Source organism: Marmota marmota, unplaced genomic scaffold, assembly GCF_001458135.2.
Source record: "Marmota marmota marmota unplaced genomic scaffold, marMar, whole genome shotgun sequence".
Classification (NCBI taxonomy): domain Eukaryota; kingdom Metazoa; phylum Chordata; class Mammalia; order Rodentia; family Sciuridae; genus Marmota; species Marmota marmota.
In genome coordinates, this window is record NW_025999968.1 from 51,750,028 (window position 1) to 51,768,575 (window position 18,548).

The 18,548-nt window shown below is 42.1% G+C and overlaps 1 protein-coding gene across 1 annotated transcript in view; it reads right to left on the reverse strand.

Annotated features, from left to right (window-relative positions):
* Nucleotides 1-762: 762 nt before the first annotated feature.
* Nucleotides 763-18,548, reverse strand: part of Tiam1 (TIAM Rac1 associated GEF 1) — a 182,295-nt gene continuing 164,509 nt past the window's right edge. The window contains exons 23-28 of the mRNA XM_048803941.1: nucleotides 17,105-17,213; nucleotides 12,556-12,614; nucleotides 11,939-12,041; nucleotides 9,160-9,247; nucleotides 6,999-7,171; nucleotides 763-3,188 (exon numbers count right to left, since the gene is read on the reverse strand). Of these exons, the coding sequence (XP_048659898.1) occupies nucleotides 2,719-3,188; nucleotides 6,999-7,171; nucleotides 9,160-9,247; nucleotides 11,939-12,041; nucleotides 12,556-12,614; nucleotides 17,105-17,213 (1,002 nt within the window). The 3' untranslated portion in view covers nucleotides 763-2,718. The remainder of the gene's footprint in view (nucleotides 3,189-6,998; nucleotides 7,172-9,159; nucleotides 9,248-11,938; nucleotides 12,042-12,555; nucleotides 12,615-17,104; nucleotides 17,214-18,548) is intronic.

The following is an 18,548-nucleotide window of genomic DNA, read 5'->3' on the forward strand; positions in this document are numbered from 1 at the left end:
TTTAACATTGTGTGTGTGTGTGTGTGAGTCTATGAAAAATCCAGGCAGCAGGCCACCAGTGACAAACTGTGGAATGACCCACGAGTTCCCTCATCCAGTCCTGAGTTCTGCACACCACCCCAACACTTCCCCATGCACCCCTCCACCTGCTCCCTCCAGGATGGGGCAGGAGACCTGGAAAACAAATCAGTTCTACCAAACACCAACTGCTTCTTAAAAACTCTACTGAAGATGTAGACTTTTTTCTTGTCATTATTCCCTAAACATTATAGTATAAACAACTATCTGCATAGCATTTACATTGTATTAGGTATTATAAGTAATCCAGAGATTACTTATAATAATTACTTTATTTGTATATAAAGTATACAAAAGGACTTGGCTAGGTTATATGTAAATACTATTCTATTTACATGAAGATCCCTGAATTTAGGTACCCACAAGAGTCCTGGAACCAATCACTCTGCAGATACTGAAGGATGACTGTCATCCCACTATGGGTAATGGATGTATATTTTTGATATTTCCTATTCTCCAAGCTTTTAGACCAAGATGTCAAGGAACTATAGGGCTTTTTCCCTCTTTTTAAAAATTTTCTTTTCTGTTTTGGTTAGAACTTCAAGCCTTACCAAAACAGCTTCCCTTGATGATCATAAGAGGGACTTTTAATATAGATATTCCCAGAATTTTTTCCCCCAGGGACTCTTTCTAGTCCTATTTCTACTCATCTTCAAGCCCCAAAAAGGCACAGGACCATACTGGTACTTTTCAATATTTTTATTGTTTGACAGGCATTTACAACGTTCCATTCATAGACCTAAAAACATAAAAATAGACCTTCTTTCAGCTTATAAAAGAAATATATAAGAACTTTTGACATCGACACGTCATGACCTTATGTACAAGAGACAATGGCACCCTCTCCAAGCACCAGACTCTCCAGTATTTTCCATGGACGCGCTGCAGGGGGACCAGTAAATTCAACTATTCGACGCCTCTGCTTCAGTTTTCCATCCAGACACAATCGAACCCGAGATGATATGGAACAATGCGGTGATACAAAGGGCATAGAAACCATTCTAAAGCTTTTTAAGAAAACCAGAAGATATAGCAAAAATTTAATAGAATAAAATTTTCAAAAGATCAAGCTCAGAGCCCTGGAAACCCGAAAGGGGGAGGGACGTAGGATGGGAGAGAGGGAAAAGCAAGCAGGGGCACGGAGCAAGATGTTCTGAACTCTCTATTGTCTGGAAATATAAAGTCATAACTGATTCTTATAAAATATAATTCCTAAAGCTACTATAAAATTCAGGTCTTTAAAGTACCTACTGATGTGTCAAACACCAAATAGATATTTTTTTTTTCCCCAAAAAGAAAGTTTTCATATTATTTAAACCCTTCTTAGGAAGTGGACATTGTGAAATGGGAAGAAGGAAAAAAAAAAAACTATAAACTTTTTTTTAAAAAAAAATTTGAAAGTGCTAAAACTTGTTTTTGTTCTTCTATTTGGATATCTGTTTAGAATGTTAGCTTTATCAGCATGTTTACCCTGTTTTGTTGGCATGAAGAACGTGTTAAATGCAAGAGATGTTTTTGAAGAGGTTGTTTGGTTCAGAGGTTTGGTTATGGGCTGTCAGGGAAGGGGTGGGTCATCTACGATGAAGATGCAGTTTTGATGGGAAAAACCAATCAATGATCACCATGGCAACCCCACGCGAAGGAGGCTCCCTCCCCTGCCATGTGCTACAGACGCACACACAGCCCATTCCCTGTCTTGTGTCACCCAGCCAAACTCCCATCTCAAATATAGACTCAAACATTAAAAAAAAAAAAAAGCTTCTTAAAAAAGCAACATTTATCCTTACCATGAGCTTCTTCTTGGCTTTTCGTGTATAAATATAAAGTCACCATGCCTCACTCTCTGCAAAAGGTTATATGCTCATTTCTAGACTCAGAGTTACATCTAACACTGTAAAATTCTCATCTCTTTGTGCCCCTGCATCACAGGTTAAATACAAAAAAATAGTTTTTCTTCTTTTTTCTCTCAAGTGATAAATTTGGATCTCTTTTACAAGAGTTTGGCATCTTTATAATTCTATGCAAAACTAGAGCTTCCAAACACCGACATAGAGTCAGACCAGCCATAGTTCAAAACAGGAGAAAAAAATAAAAGGCTCATCAAGACATAAATGAGACCACCCTCTCCTCACACATTCTTAAAGTACACTGATACCCTCAGACACAGAAGAGAGAGGGAGGGCGAATCCTGCAAGCTGTACAGATACTTCGTCTTGTTCCGTTGTGTGTTCGCAAGTGGTTTCCCCAGCTAGGACACTGGCTTCAGACAGGACGGGGTGTGTCATCTCTTTGTGTGTGCTATCCCTTAAATCAATCTGTCCTAGCTGCTGGGGGCGGGGGGATCTGCTTTCCAGTGCTATAGATTATTTCTTCTGATTCTGCAGGCCCTGATTAATTGAGAATAAATAAAAGCCCTTGGTGATATACAGAGGACAGGACTCCAGCTTGAACAATTCTTTCTGATGTTGTTAAGAATGACGAAGGCGGGTGGCTACATGGCTTCAGAACCGAGTCAGCTGCCGGAACCGTGTGTGCAAGAGTGCGACCTAAGGGGACATTCTCGAGGATGGGACAGGAGGGCGGGCAGAGTGGGGCGGTGGGAGAAGTATGTACACAAATCCTCTGGGGGACACGACACAGTCAGATCTCAGTGTTGAGTTTCCTGGAGGGGGCAAAGTCTTCACGCCTGACCCAAATGACTTCCTCACTGGTGCTCTCCAGACCTCCATTGATGCCCGACAGGGCGGTCTGCTTCCTGAGCTGGGTCATGCGGGACGCGTGACTATCCAGAGTTCTCCGGCCTCTTTCTCGCTGACTGATGGAGGCAGCCTGAAGCTGCTCCTGCAGGTCTCTGTCCACTGCGGTGCCCTTCACGGACTCGCAGAACTCGTCATCGTCACTGAGGATGTCTGTCTCCTTGATGTCATCTTGCTCCTCATATTGAGCAAGATCAAACTGTTCCTCTACCCATCGGTCAGTGTCCCCGCCACCGGGGGGCTGCTGGGACTCTTTCTCCGGGCTGCTGGCGGAGACGGCATCAGAATCAATGGTAAACCTGTTGCGGGCCAGTCGCCGCCTCCTCCTCCCAAGAGACTTGCTTGGGGCGGACACTGCGCACACACACAAAAACACAAAAATAAACCCCACACGCTTCACCATGAGATGGAAATCCAGAAAGCAAAGGAAAGGAACACAACAATGAGGTGATATGCACTTAGCACCTTGACAGTCTCTGGGGCTCAGGGTTTGGAGGCTAGAGGTCACCATCCATCTTGCTCAGATGTCTGGACCTAAGAGGGTGTTGTAGCAACTGACCCAAGGGAGTAGGCAGGACACAGGAGAGGGTGTAGGCTATGGAGAAGGAGAACTCAACACCCTTTAAAATGACCTATTACTCTAGCCTGTGCATCTGGGAGACAGGTAACACAGACTCTGTAGCTCTCAAGTGCACCTCTAATCTTGGGATCAGTGAGTGATGTCTCAACCCGATGACATCTTATAGCACAGAATGGGGAAGATCCCTCAGGGCTGTCCCAGGGTCACTTGGCTAGAACAGCTATTCTTCAGTAAGTGAGGGGGATGCTGTCTTTGGAGATACTACCATGATGCACCAAGGATGCAGAAGCACTGGTGCTTTCTGGGAACCTGAACTTAACTTTTTTTGAGTACGTGCTGATTAAGGTTGCCACCCCCTTCTGAAGGAGTACGTGGAAAAAAAAATACAAATAAAGTAGCTCTCAGATATATATGGAAATGTCTATTAGTCTCCTGTCCCCTTTCAGACAAAGTCCCACACAAACTGTGAGGCTAAGCAAATGAGAGCCTCAGTCCCTCCTAACTGCATTTTGTGAATCATTCTACCACAATGCAATTAAGAAGCCAGTGCCTGAGTGGAACAAGAAACAGTCAGGCAGCTGAGCAACAAAGTGCTGTATAAAGTGAGTAAAAGTAAGAAAAACTCAGCTTTTAATTCATTCTTTTACCCTACTGCCTTCTAGGAAGTTAGAATTACTAAAAACAAGCAAACAAGGGATGCCACCCAACCAAGCAAGCAAACTCTCTCTCTTACACACACACATACACACACTCTCTCTCTCTCTCACACACACTCACACTCTGGCTCACTTGGAAATGCTGCCATTTCTCCCTCGAGAGTAAAGTGGCTGCTGCATTAAACACAAAAAGGTGAAATGCATCGTGGGCTTTCCTGTGGCAGGGAAGAGCCTATGCAGCAGTCAGGGGATGCTTTACAGAAACTGAAGTCCTAAAAGCCATCATTGCTAGATTCTGCCAGAAGGAGGCTGCCTGTTTTCGTTTACTGCAAAATGCTGTCTTGACTTCAAATACAGCAGGTACAAGGCTGAAGAGCTCGACATTGGCCTAAGCCATTGGACAAGCCATCCTCTGTCTGAGACCTGTGTGCCCACCACCATTCTGAGTACTGTCATCTCAATGGGCACAGCTCTCGCTCAGAGAGGGGGATGAAAACCATTTCCAGGCAAAATGGCAAAAGGAAAGAAAAATAAATAAATAACTGAAAGACAAAACCTACTCTACTTCATTGGGAAGAAGCATAAATCCCTGTCCAATTTTATTTTAACCTCACCACAGCAGACCTTGGCTCTCTCTAACCACTTCATTAGAATTATCCAAATTCAAAATCAGGCTACTGGAAGTATCTGTGAACGATATGCATGTTAAAGTACAGAGGGGTGAAGTGTGGTAATATCCGTATCTTTGAGATGTGTCAAAAATAAGAAGAATTGATGAATGACAGACAGATAAGTGATAATGAAAATATAGGAAAATATTGGTCTTAGAATATGAATGGTAGGTATAAACTCTTTCAGTTGCTTTTTAAGTCCAAAAATTTATAAGTAAATGGCATATATATATAATATATATTATATATGTATATATGTGTGTGTGTATATATATATATATATATATATATATATATATATATATATATATATACTATATATATATTTTTTTTTTTTTAAATGGGTCNTGTATATATATATATATATATATATATATATATATATATATATATATATATATACTATATATATATTTTTTTTTTTTTAAATGGGTCACTGGCAGAAGTATAGTACTTTTCAAACAAATATGGAGGCAGGATATGTTTCTTTACTATATTATCAAACAGAACAGAGGTAGAAATAAACTACCTGGGTATTCATGACAATGGAGAATGAAGCATGAGTACAGATCCTTTATTAAAAGGATATTTAATAACCCAGTTAATATTAGTGGGTTCTTCCCAGTCTTTCAGGAAGACAATCTTGGATTTGGATATTTCCAGTGTTCATTGCTAAGCAAGTGCTGAGGGCTGATCCACTCAAGTACCATTTTTTTAAATCATCAAACATGAACATTCTAATCATAGCTGCCTTGGAAGCAGAGTGATCAAGACTTCATTTGGCCAAAAATGAGCCATGAGGCAGGAACATCTTTCAATCATCCAAATCCAACAGGTTGTGACATCAAGGGTTTCCCTGGGGATTCATGATGATGATGATTTAGGTTGCAGGTTGTTTTGCTTTTCTTTCCAAAATGATCTCTGCAGGAACATTTCTGCAGATCCTAAAGACTAAACCTGATGGGTTCAAAGCAGAAGCAGCTCTGAATTTTGGTTCATTAAGAAATGAATCCTGGCCACTGATGGGCGGGTTCCCTGAGAATAGGAATGTTCTCAATTAAACATTCCCCAGTAATAAGAGAAGCAGATGAGATTATTCCAAGACAGAATTCCCTCCAGTGAGCTATAAAGGGTGGATGAACTGTCTTCACATGGGAACCCCATGAGAAACTGTGGATGTGGGTGCATTTGTGACTCTTAGGATACCTTGGAGAACCCCATAAAGTGTTGGGTGTTAGCTTAACTAGATTTCCAACTGGTTGGAGAATAAATCTAAGATAACCCTAACCCCTACTTACGGTGCTTAAAGAATGTAATAGCCCATGTCAACTTAGATAGGATGTGTCTATGAAAACCCTTCAACCATTCACAGTTCTGTCCACACCTCTTGAACCCCACTGAGAACCAGTGTAAAGGGAATTGGGACAAAAGTTAGAAACTATTTTGGCAAATGCAAAGGAAGCCTCTTTAACTGGAATCCCTGCAGAATTCTGGCCTGCCTCTTAGAAAGGAGTGATTATAATGTTAAGATCTTGATGTCATTTAGTACCTCGTAGTGCTGTGATAATACCTTTCTTCCTAGATATGTTCTACTGCCATTTATAGATAGTGATATTGATCTTCCTTCCTCCCCGCTCCAGATTGATGGGATAAGTCCCACAGGAATATCTATTTGGGACCATTTGCATCTCAGATTCCTCTTTTTCCAGGAGTGGCTTAAAATGTCCCCTAACTAACACTGAGAATAAAAATAAAGTGGCAGGCACAAGGCAGGGTCAAAATCTGATGTGTCATCTGGTCTGTCCAACCAGAATCCTCACTGCTGTGCTGCCAGATAACAAAGCCACCACCTTCTCAGGACGGTGGGCTGTGACTTTGCTGACACGATGCGTTTGCTTTTGCTCAACCAAGCTGAGCGTCATGCAAAGCAGCAACTCTCACCCCACAAGCAGGCTAAGAGGGCCACTCCAGAGGGAGGATGCGCTGGCTTGCTGCTTGGCAGAAGACAGGGAGCTCACAGCCAACAGGAGGGGCAGCAAAGGGTAGGTGGAAGGAAGGGAAAGTGAAGGGCAGAGTCCCAGGGAACCCCGGGATGATGGGAAAGGCAGGGACCCTCATACCAGGGAAGAAAGGTACTCCTACGTAAGCCCCCCAGGGCCACATCTCACTCTTGCAAAACATGAAGTCAAGCTCTCTCTGGAGTTCTAGAGTGGAGTGGGGGTGACGGGGATCTTGTACGTCTGAATCCCCACAGTACCTGCCCTGCTCATGGCTGGCCTGGCACCTTTCAGCGCACATAATCTTTTTCCTCCAAAAGGGACATACTGCTGGGATGAGGGAAGGCTTTCAGTTTTAAGGAGCTGTCTTCTGTGCTTATCTCGCAGGATCGAATGCACAGCCTTCAGGAAATCCTTTCGGCTCTCTGGGGAGCTAAGAAAAGAAGGTTTACATGGGTTAGAGAAATAGCCCTTAACACAGAGAGGGTATTCATGCTATCAGGTGCAGCCAGACAAATATCCCTGGGGGCCAAAGGGTAAAGACTGGGGGTATGGCTCCAATTCCTCTGCACGAGCTGTTCTCTTCTCCCTTTCTGCTTTGTGATTCATCTTCTGCAGCCAATTTGGGATAGAGAATCCCATTAACCAACAGATCAATGGATTTTGTAGCAGGAAGGTGCCAAATTCTGCCTTGGCACTTAAGGCAGCCTTACTTTCTAAAACGTTTTTTTGAGGAAAATTGAGCCCCAGGCTCTTGCATCTCTGCAGACAGATATCCCAATGCGCTTAGCTTCTTCTTGTGTCCCTGCTATTAAATGGCAGCTCCTCCCACCATCTATTTCAGCAGGTGAAGAATGAAGGCTACATTGTTAAAAACTGTCAAATCATCCCCGGTCCTAATTTTCCTGGGGAAAAATGTGCCTCCTAGGTGTGAGCTCTTCTTTGCTAGTTCACAGTATTTTTACCCAGGTAAGCTTCAGCTGGTATTCCCTATCGACAACACACATGGCAGCTCTAGACAGGATTGCTGAGCCCCAGGTACTTTACCAGCAAAATCTCAAAAGGAACAGCCTCTGCAGAGGGTAAGGCAATGTTCAAAACACATGTGCAATGTTTCAAAAAATTTTTCCTTTTACTCCTGACAGCTTCCTAGGTTTCTGTCGTTTGTTGACACTTGTCACTCAACAGAGAGAGGGGATGTAGCCACACAAAATATGGCATTTAAAGCTAAGTTCACCTAAGTTGAATCCAGTGTTTGTTTTCTATAACCCACTGGTCAAAAAGCCCCCTATGAGCCTTAGCCCCCTTTAATAATGAAATGAAATAATGAATGACAACGGTTAGTATCATCTGTGTTTGGCAAATGCACCTTCTTATTATACTAGCAACAGCATTATAAAATACCATTAATAATCATGATAGTATTGATCATATTGTTTTTTATGAGTAACTCACAGCATACTACTACTCTCTCTGTGTAAAGTACTGGATAACTATTGAGGAAACTAATGAGTGCCTATGAGTAAACTAAAGAAGGTTTAACTGTGGATCATATTTAAAGCCAGTACGATGCAGTCTGTTGAGACTAACTATTTTAATATTTCTCTCTTTTTTTTAAATTTATTTTTATGCAGTGCTGAGGATTGAACCCAGTGCCTTACCAGGCCAGGCAAGTGCTCTACCACTGAGCCACAACCCCAACCCCTATCTTAATATTTCTAGGGGAAAAAATAAAACAGAATTGGCTACACATGGGAGATCTCAAATTCTCATAAAGGTGATAGAAGAAGAAGAACAAGAAGCCCACATTGTAAGTTTAGTGTCCACTCAAGATCTGTAGGTGATCAAGAGTGGCCAGCCTCCCTATGTTGAGGCTGTTCAAAATCATCAGGAGGGCTGGCGTTGGGGCTCAGTAGCAGAGCGCTTGCCTCTAACATGTGAGGCACTGGGTTTGATCCTCGGCACCACATAAAAATAAATAAACAAAATAAAGATATTAAAAAACTCATCAGGAATCCTGATGGTAGTGGCTTCACGTCACTACCCTCCTCCCAGCAGACTGCCCATCAGTTGCACCTCAGAGGTTTTACAGTGTAAACAACGTGCTCAAACACAACAACATAGCACCACCCTGTCCTCCTGTTTTATACAAGGTAAACACAGAAAGAAAGCCGTCTCTGGAATGTTGACTGTATATGAAAATTCCTATATGCTTTTAGATAGATACTAAACTAACCAGATTATTGTCTATATTCTAATACCTTCAATTTATCCAATTACTGTTATTTGAAAAAGGTTAATTTCTCAAATTAAAATAAATAAAAAACACTAAAAATGCACATGGAGACGGGCAGGTGCAGGCTGTGTATCAAACACCAAAGGCTGGATGGTGGGTGCTGTGGCCTGGACTCTCGGGCTTACCTGCAGCACAGGTGGAAGACCCTCTCTGGCCTCCCTTCAGATTCCGATTTCACATGGACAATTTCACACACGGCATTTGCTTCTGCATCTAGGTAAGTTAAAACAAGGACATGTTAGGGTACGTTTCAAATTGATTTATTTACATGTTTATAGAAACATTCTTCGAACTGTGGTATATGACCAAGTATTGCAGAGCAGCACAAGAACGAAGAGTCTTCACTCCCTTCCTAGGATCTAAAGGGAGAGATCAAAAAATTAATATGCACTAAGAAAAAAACTCTTGCAAAGAGTTGCAAAAATCTCCTTCTAGCAGGTCTAAAAGGCCCTTCAGAAATCATATTGATTGAGGAATTCAGTCTTTCAGCTGTGCAGCTAAAATTATTTCAATTAAGTGATTAGTTCTTTTGGCAACAGTTGGACTACACAGCACCCAGGATAACAGTGCACATTTTCATCAGGCCAATGACAAGAGGTGTCAGGCCACTGCTGGCTGCTGGGGGAGCCCTCCCGCTAAGTGACCAGGCCTGACCTTGTGAGCTGCCCTGGAAACCTAATGGAACTTCTCTTCCCAACTTTCCCACAGTGCCCTCTCTCAGTGAAGCAAAAAATGGCACACTACAAAGATGAGGAATAGCTATGTTTTCAAATATAGTCACCCTCAATTCCCAAGGGGGTGATTTCAGGACTCTCATGGATATTAGAATCTGAGGATGCTGAAATCCCTTACCTAAAATGTCCTAGTATTTCCATATAACCTGTGTATAGACTCTGTGTACTTTAAATCATCTCCAGGTAATTTACAATACCTAATACGCTATAAATATCATGTAATACTATATTGTTTAGGGAATAATAATAAGAAAAATAAGGCTGTGTATGTTTTCTTTTTCCCAATTTTTTCTATCCACAGTTGGCTAAATTTATGAGCACGGACAGAGCCCCTGGAATACAGATGGCTAACTGTAATTTCCATGCTTTGCAACGCCAACACCATCATGTTAAGTCATGAATAAAGTGTTTGTGAAAGGAACTACATGCTTTAGACAGAGAAGCAGCCCACTGTGAGGTCCCGCTCTAATCCAATGGTACAGAACCTTGGTCACAAACCCTCACTGTGCCTACATTATTTAACTCCAACCAGAATCCAACTGCACCAAGTCTTACAAATATTCTTCAACTAAGATTAAAATCTAGAAAATCCACATTCTGACTCTCAGATCCACTGGCATTTACTTCATAATGAGGAACATGTTGAGTAGTCTTTCCAACAATTAAAATGTGTTTCTGTCCTGATGGTTGTAAAGAATCTGAATGAAAAATAGAGGGTGAGAATGAAATGTCATATCACAAAGATAGCTTTGTTTTGAAAATGTAAAGTCTTTGTGTGTTTAGTCCTTAATGGAGGCAGAATTCTTGGCAAAGACGCCTGCAGCTAGCTGGAGGAATAACTTCCCATTTATAAACCTAGTGCAAGGAAACATGAACTAATTTAGAAGCAAAGATTCTAAAGAGGACAATGCTAGTGTGTAAGTTTCTAAACCTCAAAATGCTTGTAGACCCATGTTCTATGAGTTTCTGCAAATTCCTGCAAATTGACTTTACAAGTCAATTATAAGTAAAATGCCTCATGGTAAATCACTGCTGGAAGCTTAGACAGAAACCTTCCTAAGGTGGATAATTATCCCACATATATTTCACATATATTGTTTTTGCATTTGTGCTTTCCTACCACAAAGGACAACTGTAAAGGAAGGTATATGTACTTTAATTTGGGGGAATAATTGAAATGCATCAAATATTGCAAGAGTGCTCTCCTTGGGATATCAAAGTAGTTGGTTTTGTGAGAATGAGACTCAGCTTTATTGCTTATGGAGCCGGCAAGTGGAGACAAGGAGAGTCTGAGCCACACAAATCAGACAGTAAGAACCAAGGTCACATTTGATGCCAGAATCAAGACATAGTAATAAGAGTCCCTCCTGGAGCCTCACTTTACTACCTGAAACAATACCTGCTGTCCAGGTGGGAGAAGGAATAGGTGTGGCCAATATTTCTATGTGACTCCCAAAGATGCTCTTTCCAGGATGTGCCTGGGGGAGCCATTATTAATTTCCCCTTCCAGAACTTGGCCTCAAATGAAGCCCAGCTGAGTGACTGGAGTATTGACTTTCTTAGTTGATAACCTGCTGACATGTACTTCCCATGTGTTTAAAGCATCATTGAACCATATCATCAAGCATGCTGGTTGCTACCCAACAACTTACTTCACTACAATTTGGATGACAGAAAAAGAGCCAACATTTCAAAAGCCTTCACACTAGTACCAAAGACTTGAGATGTGTCATACTCCAGGCAAAGAAATGAGTGTTCAATGGCTCTTTCATGCTTCCAGTGGTCTTTCTGGGTTGCTTGGTTAAAAGGCAAATAAGTCATTTGCATGGGCTATGTCTGCTCATGGTCTCAAGAACTCTTTCCAGAAGTTCAAGGCCCGTTGCTACTGAGATGTCGGTCATTATCATATCATTAGCACACGTCACAGAATGACCCCAATTCCTTGGAGCAACTTTGAAGATATTCCACATCTTTTCACTCAGTTCGTTCATCTACTCGGTTCATTCATTCATTCTTTCACTCAATACTGGCCAAGTAAGTAAGAAGCAGTGGAGGGACCGAGGGAAAGGGGAGAGGCAGAAAGATGGTAGGGTGCTTGGACCAGGAGCACGGACACAAACAAACAGCTCACACACTCGAGAAATCCGAGTCCAGCCCGTGGCAACGTTACCTGCACTTGCCAGAGCGCGGACCTGCAGAGCTTCAGTGGGGATCATGTGGCGAAACCGGAAGGGGTCCCACTCTTCGTAAATTGACAGCCTGTGAGATCCCACCTGCAGCAGAGAAGGAGCAGCTGTGGAGCACAAGCGCATCTACCCGGGATCAGGTCCCTACATTTCTTACTCAGTTAACTGCAGCACATGCCCAAAGGAACTCCACTCCCACGACCTTTTGTTCATGATGCTGAAAGTGAGGGGGTGCGGGATAACTATGCCCAGGGTGTGCAAATAGGTTTGCTGATCCAATGTAGGAAAGAGAGAGAAACAGTAAAAAAAAGGTAAAAAAGGAATCTTAAAAGAGCAGAGGCAACAGAGAAAGGAAAAATAGTGTCAGAAAGGTTTTGGGCCACGGGGGTCGGCAACGGCCATTCATTCTCATGCTCTAAACATGAGCCTGCCTGAAAGAAGGCAGATGGGCAGGTGGTCTCCACCAGAGTCCTCAGGAACATACACAAAAGAGAACAACTCAAGGCGGCTCTGGCCAACACAGGGATAGACTTAGGCAGATACAACTGAGAAGCAGAAGGAGAGAAACTTGCAAACTGTGGGGTGACGTGAGAAGCCTTACAAGTTTCTTCTTCTGTTTGGAACCATCTTTATACACGAGGACCACAGCAGTTTTGAAGACTGGAAAAAAAACAAACATACAAAGGCAGTTATGGCAGGAAATGCGTGGGGCTTCCCCCTTAACTTCCATAACATGTGGTAAGGACACCACAGGTTGGGGGGGAGGGCAGGGGGCACCCAGGTGACTGACCCCCACCTACCTTCCCTCCATTCACATTCAGGAAAGTCAAAGGGCTGTTTAGACAAAAATTTCCAGGTCCAAAATAAACAGAGAAAGTCTAAATCAATGGAAATGACACTGCTTCCCCAAACTTTCAGGAAAAACATTATTTTAGTTATATTATTCAGAGGTTAAAACTTTAAGCTGGTATATATTGAACAAAAATGTACTAAGTAGTTGGAGAAATAATGCAAATGTCTCTATTATTTGCTGAAGGTAATTTACATTTATGAAAATCAGGTCAATAACACACACGCACACCAGGATTCATAACTCAGGAAATAAAATTCATCTTTCTGACCTAAAGAAAGGAAATTAGTTTATGAAGTAGAATTGCAATTCCACTTCTTACAAACACACTAAATCTGAGTAATCTTTGGAGTAGTGAATATATAGTTTTGTTCTTATGTTCTTTCAGGGGTGGGGACATATGACAAGAGTTATGCATAATATTCCAGGAAATTCGTTGAGCAGTGCCAGACATGTTTATTTAACATGCAGTGATTCTGACTCTCTCTGAGGGGGAGCTAGTGTTGGTGGCAGAAGAAGAGAAGGGCGATTCTAGCCCGCACTCCATTCTCTGTCAGGGTCTCTGCTATGGTCTGTGTCTGTTTTCTCCCTGAATGTTGAAACTAATCACCAATGTGATGGTTTTGGACTAGGGCCTCTGGGACATGATTAGGCCATGAGGATTCTGCCCTCTTGGATAGGACTGGGAGAGATGCCTGGGTTTCCCTGCCACGTGGAGACCCACCTAGAAGGCATCATCTCGGAGGGAGTGGGATCTTGGCTGTCTAGTTTCTATGACTGTGAGGAATAAAGTTCTGTTTACCCAATTTATGGTGTTTTGTGGTGGTTACCCCTCAACATCCCAAGGTAGCCTCTCTATCCCTTCCTTCTCTAACCCCCCAGGAACCATCTAGTCATGAAGCTGTAGCAGGAGGCACAGCCTGGTGTCCCAGCCACAGAATGAAAAGGAAATGAATATTCAGAGAATTCTCATTTGGGCCACCAGGCTTCCTGGCCTTGGGAGACCATCCCAAAGCATCTGGCTCATTTTCCATCACACTCAGGTCAGGTCAACTGCAGAGAAATAAGCCTTGAGCTGCCAAGACCTCAAGGCCACCATGGGTCTAGGCTGCTCCAGCCTGTCACCCCTCTTAGCATCTCAAGGTTCTCAGAAGAGGCTTGAAGGTTTCCTTCCAGAGATTCTTACTGACCTAAGGGGACCACAGAAGCTCTGCATAGCAGCTGAGCATCAGCAACCCCAGACCCTTGGTAACTACCATGAAGCCTTCAGAAATCATGGTGGCCAGGACAGTTGGGTCCCCTTAAAGGTGACTGACCTCCACTACAGGAGATAAAATCCAGTGAACATAGTCTCTCAGGTTATTGGGACCACAGCTCAATGTTGTGATTTGCTCTAAGAAGGCTCATGTACCTGCCTCAAGTTATCTTGACCTTGACCATCATGGATCACAGCAAGAGAGCAAGAAAGTGAGCCTCCACCTGGCTGGAACCACCAATACCTCCTACTCCTCCTTAATGATGTTGCCTGATTCCTTTAGATACGGCCTTGACTGCAAGACACCCTTGTCAGCCTAAAGCTCCTTCTCCGTGCCTTAAATGTTAAATACCTAACACACCTCAGAAGCCTACATAAGATATGTATGTGGGAGGGGGTGGTTTGTTTTTTGTTAGTGTTGGCAGTACTAGAGGATCGAGCCTAGGACTTTACACATTAGGCAAGCGCCTTACCACTGAGCTGCACTCCCAGCCATTTTTAAATTTTATTTTGAGACAAGAGTCTCGCCAATTTGCCCAAGCTGGTCTCAAACTTACGATCTCCTGACTCAGACTTCCAAGCCGCTGGGATTACAGGCAGGTGCCACCGTGCCCAGCTGTTTTTATTTTATTAAGGTCATGATCATTAACATTCAGTCCCCGTTCACCATTCTGAGAGTAAAACAGGGTCTGGGGCGACAGCTAGCCCATGTCAGTTTCAGAAGAAAGCTGTCCTACTTCCTGAGATTAGAGGCTTAAACCCAAACAAAAAGCAACCACATTTCAACCTGAAAGCGGTCTGACTGATGGTAACTAACCTACTTCTCTCCCGGCCTCTCTTCCCTACTTCAAAACCCATTTCTAAGGCTCCTTTAGTTCTGCTTTTGCTCCTTGAAATCACATCAGAACTGTCAAAGCTGACACCTTTAACGACCTCATTTATGACCTATCCGTAAATAAGCTCATTATGGTGACTTCAGTCAGTCGCCCTCATAATCCCAATTTTAATCCTTCCTCTTTCCCTTTACTGTGGCTCTGGAGAAGACCCTGAATAATGATCAGCTTGCCTCTCATCACGCAGCCTTCACCCCTGTGACCCCCAAATGTGCCATCAGGGGGTGCACGGGGGCTGGGGATACAGGAGGCACCGGGTACGGTGGCCCACCTGCCTAGATCAGCAACCAACACCTGTCTCCAGGGAGCAGAGGACACTGATTGGCACCCAAAGTCCCCCTCCGAACTGGCATTTCAAAAACTAGCATTTAAACCGTGGTTTGGCAAATGAAGACCCTGAGGCCACGTGCACAGAAATGGCCACCAACAGCTTCTCATTCATTTTATTGTCTGTAGCCTGCTTTTGGCTACAGTGGCAAAGCACGTGGACTCATGGCCCTGAAGTTTAAAATTTATTCTATGGCCCCAAACAAATAAAAAATTCTGTGGATCCTAACTTACTCCCACTCAAATTATTTTCTTATTCTAAATCTGTTTATTTCTAATTACATGAAATCTGTAAAAATCTAGGGGACAAGTCATGAAATATTCAAATGCTGAACTCTGGAACTGCTAGCTTGTAGCCCTATATCAGAGACAAGAAGAGGTTTGGGTCATGCAGTGACACAGTAAGAAACATCAGAGACCCCGGCCTTCTCCAAGAAGCCGTCACATAATAAAAAATACAAGTGGTGAACCTGCAGGGGAGGGAAGTAAATACTACTGCCCCCCCCCCCCGCCAAATGGCCAACTTGTTGAAACACTCCCAATACTCCATATGCTCTAGCTGGTCACATTTTCTCAGCATACTATGTACCGTTTTGTTGTTCTTTAATGAAATGTCATCAACAGCTACTCCTGTGAAATTTTAGGAATATCACTAATTTCTCAATGAAGGCTAAGTGGATCTAAATAGGAATTCCAATGACTTTTTAAATTAAATGCTCTAATTTAACACCACCAGAATGTTCCATACGGGAATACCCTGTTCACATCACGGAGAGGGGGAAAAAAGACTTCATATAAAAATAGTAAGCAAGGTGGCACACGCCTGTAATCCCAGCTCCCTGGAAGGATGAGGCAGAAGGATCACAAATGATAAAAAATTAAAAAGGGCTAGGGATGGTTCAGTGGTAGAGGTGGTAGAATTGCCCTGAATTCAATCTTTAGTCACACACACACACACACACACACACACACACATGCGCACACACAAACACACACACATACACACACACCAAAAAAAAAAAAAAACAGAAACAAAGAGCAATAGCAGTAAGCAATGTCCCCTCCCCTCAGCCCAGAAAAATAGTGTAAGAGAATGGTAGATGCTAATTTCCTACCCTTGAATCTTCTAGAGGGAAGCTGGGAAAAAATACAATGTAAGACAAAAGCATGAGCTGTGGATGGTTTTGTGCTCAAGAACAACCCTGCAACAGCCACACTCACACCTACACTGCAAACACAGGCTGTATTTCCAGAATCATGCATAATTCCGAGTGCACCATCCGATAATTTTTTTCTCTCTCTCAAAAAGCATATTAATACAGTACAATCACATGAGATCTCTAATTGTACCACATGCATTCATCTGAACTAGTTCATTAAAAATATAGCTTGTTAAAAATAAATCATTCACAAACAGGTCTGTTTGCATTAGTGACAATGTCACTATGCAGAACCTCACCACCGATCAAGCTGCAGTAACACCCAGCTGAGAAGCACCCTCACACACCGTTATCTTGAAAAGATACTTGGACCAGCAGCAAACAGAAAAAAAATAAAATCCTTTTCCTGTTTGTGTGTTTACATCTGAGATAGACTTGGACACTGCCATGATCACCAGCCCCCGCAGCTGAGTGGCCACTACACTGTACATATTTAACTGGAAGGTTTAATTTAGTATTTGTAAGACTGGCAGCTGGAGCAGGAAGACCAATTTTAAACTGAAATTAGCTTTATTTTAATCAATCATGTCTTAGAAAAGAAAGAGCGTTGCTTTGAAAAATAAGCTAGCCTTTCCCCCTCCTCCAAAACCTCTTCTGATACATACCAAAAGCTGCCAATTCTGGCTCCTTTTTCCACTTCCCCAGAGACGCTGGTGGGTTTAGCCAGATGACAGTGGTGTGCAAGAGAAGGTCCCCCATGCTCAGATCTGCAACCTGCAAATCAGAGACAAGGTGGTGTGATCAATGCTCAGATTTTCATGAAGTTTTAAAATATGGGAGGCTGGTGTCAATTGTACTTCATGAGAACATTTTCCTAAAAACATTTCTGTAAGTATGTGAGGTAATCCATAAGTTCAATAGCTTGATGTGGCCATTCCACAGTGTTTCTATACAGCAAAACAACAAGTATGCATATATATGTGTGTACACACACACACACACACACACACACACACACACACAGATGGTCCCCTCCTTATCATAGTTTAAGTTAAGCATGGGTTTTTGAACTTTACGATGAGCTTACTGGTGAGTTAATCAGATGTATTTGGATGGTTTCGACCTAAGATGTGTTGTTCAGGACATAACCCACTGTCAGCTGAGTAATATCCAGGACAATTTTTACTTATAAATTTAAAAGAAGTTATTTTTAAAAGTGAATTAGCATATAAAAATGACAGATCACATTTTAAAAATACTCATGAGTTGTTATTGTCCCAATAAACACATCTGTACTTGAAGCAATGGGCTGTGGATATTTTAGTATCTAGTTTACTCTTCTAATGCCAAGTTTTAGTATTGTTATGTTCTTCCATGTTTGAAATACAAAAAATATAATGAAGTTATAATAAAAAATTGCTTTAATTCCTCTTAGAAGTCCAAATTGAAACAGGAATCCTCTGATTACTAAAGAAACATACAGAATGCATTTATACAATTTTGTTGTTGCTTTTTCTTCCTTTAGACAGACAAGTGATTCTGTTTGTAGAGTCATCTAGACATATTGACCCACAGAGCCCAATGGTAGCCAGTGTTTACACTTCACAATACAGTAGTCCTTCCTTTTCTTAGTTTCACTTTCAATAGTATCAGTTCCCCATGGTGAACCAAGATCTGAAAGTATTATGTGGAAAATTCCAGTAATAAATAATTTGTAAATTTTAAATTGGGTGTTGTTCTGAGTAGTGTGATGAAATTCTATACTATTCTTCTCTTTCCTTCCTGGGACATGAATTATCCAGTGTATCCACACTGTATGCACTACCCACCTTTTAGTCACTTGGTAGCCACCTTATTTTTAAGATCAACTGTTATGATATTACAGGGATTTTGTTCAAAAAACACTTATTTTTGTTCAAAGCACAAAAGTAGTGATACTGACAATTTGGATATGCCAAAGAAAAGCTATAAAGTATTTTCTTTAACTATAAAGGTGAGTTCTCAAAAAACATATATATGTAGAGGAAAAAACAGTGTATCTGGGGGTTTGGGAGAATATCCTCCATGGGGAAGAGGGGACTACTGTGATGTACCCAGCTTTCCCACTGG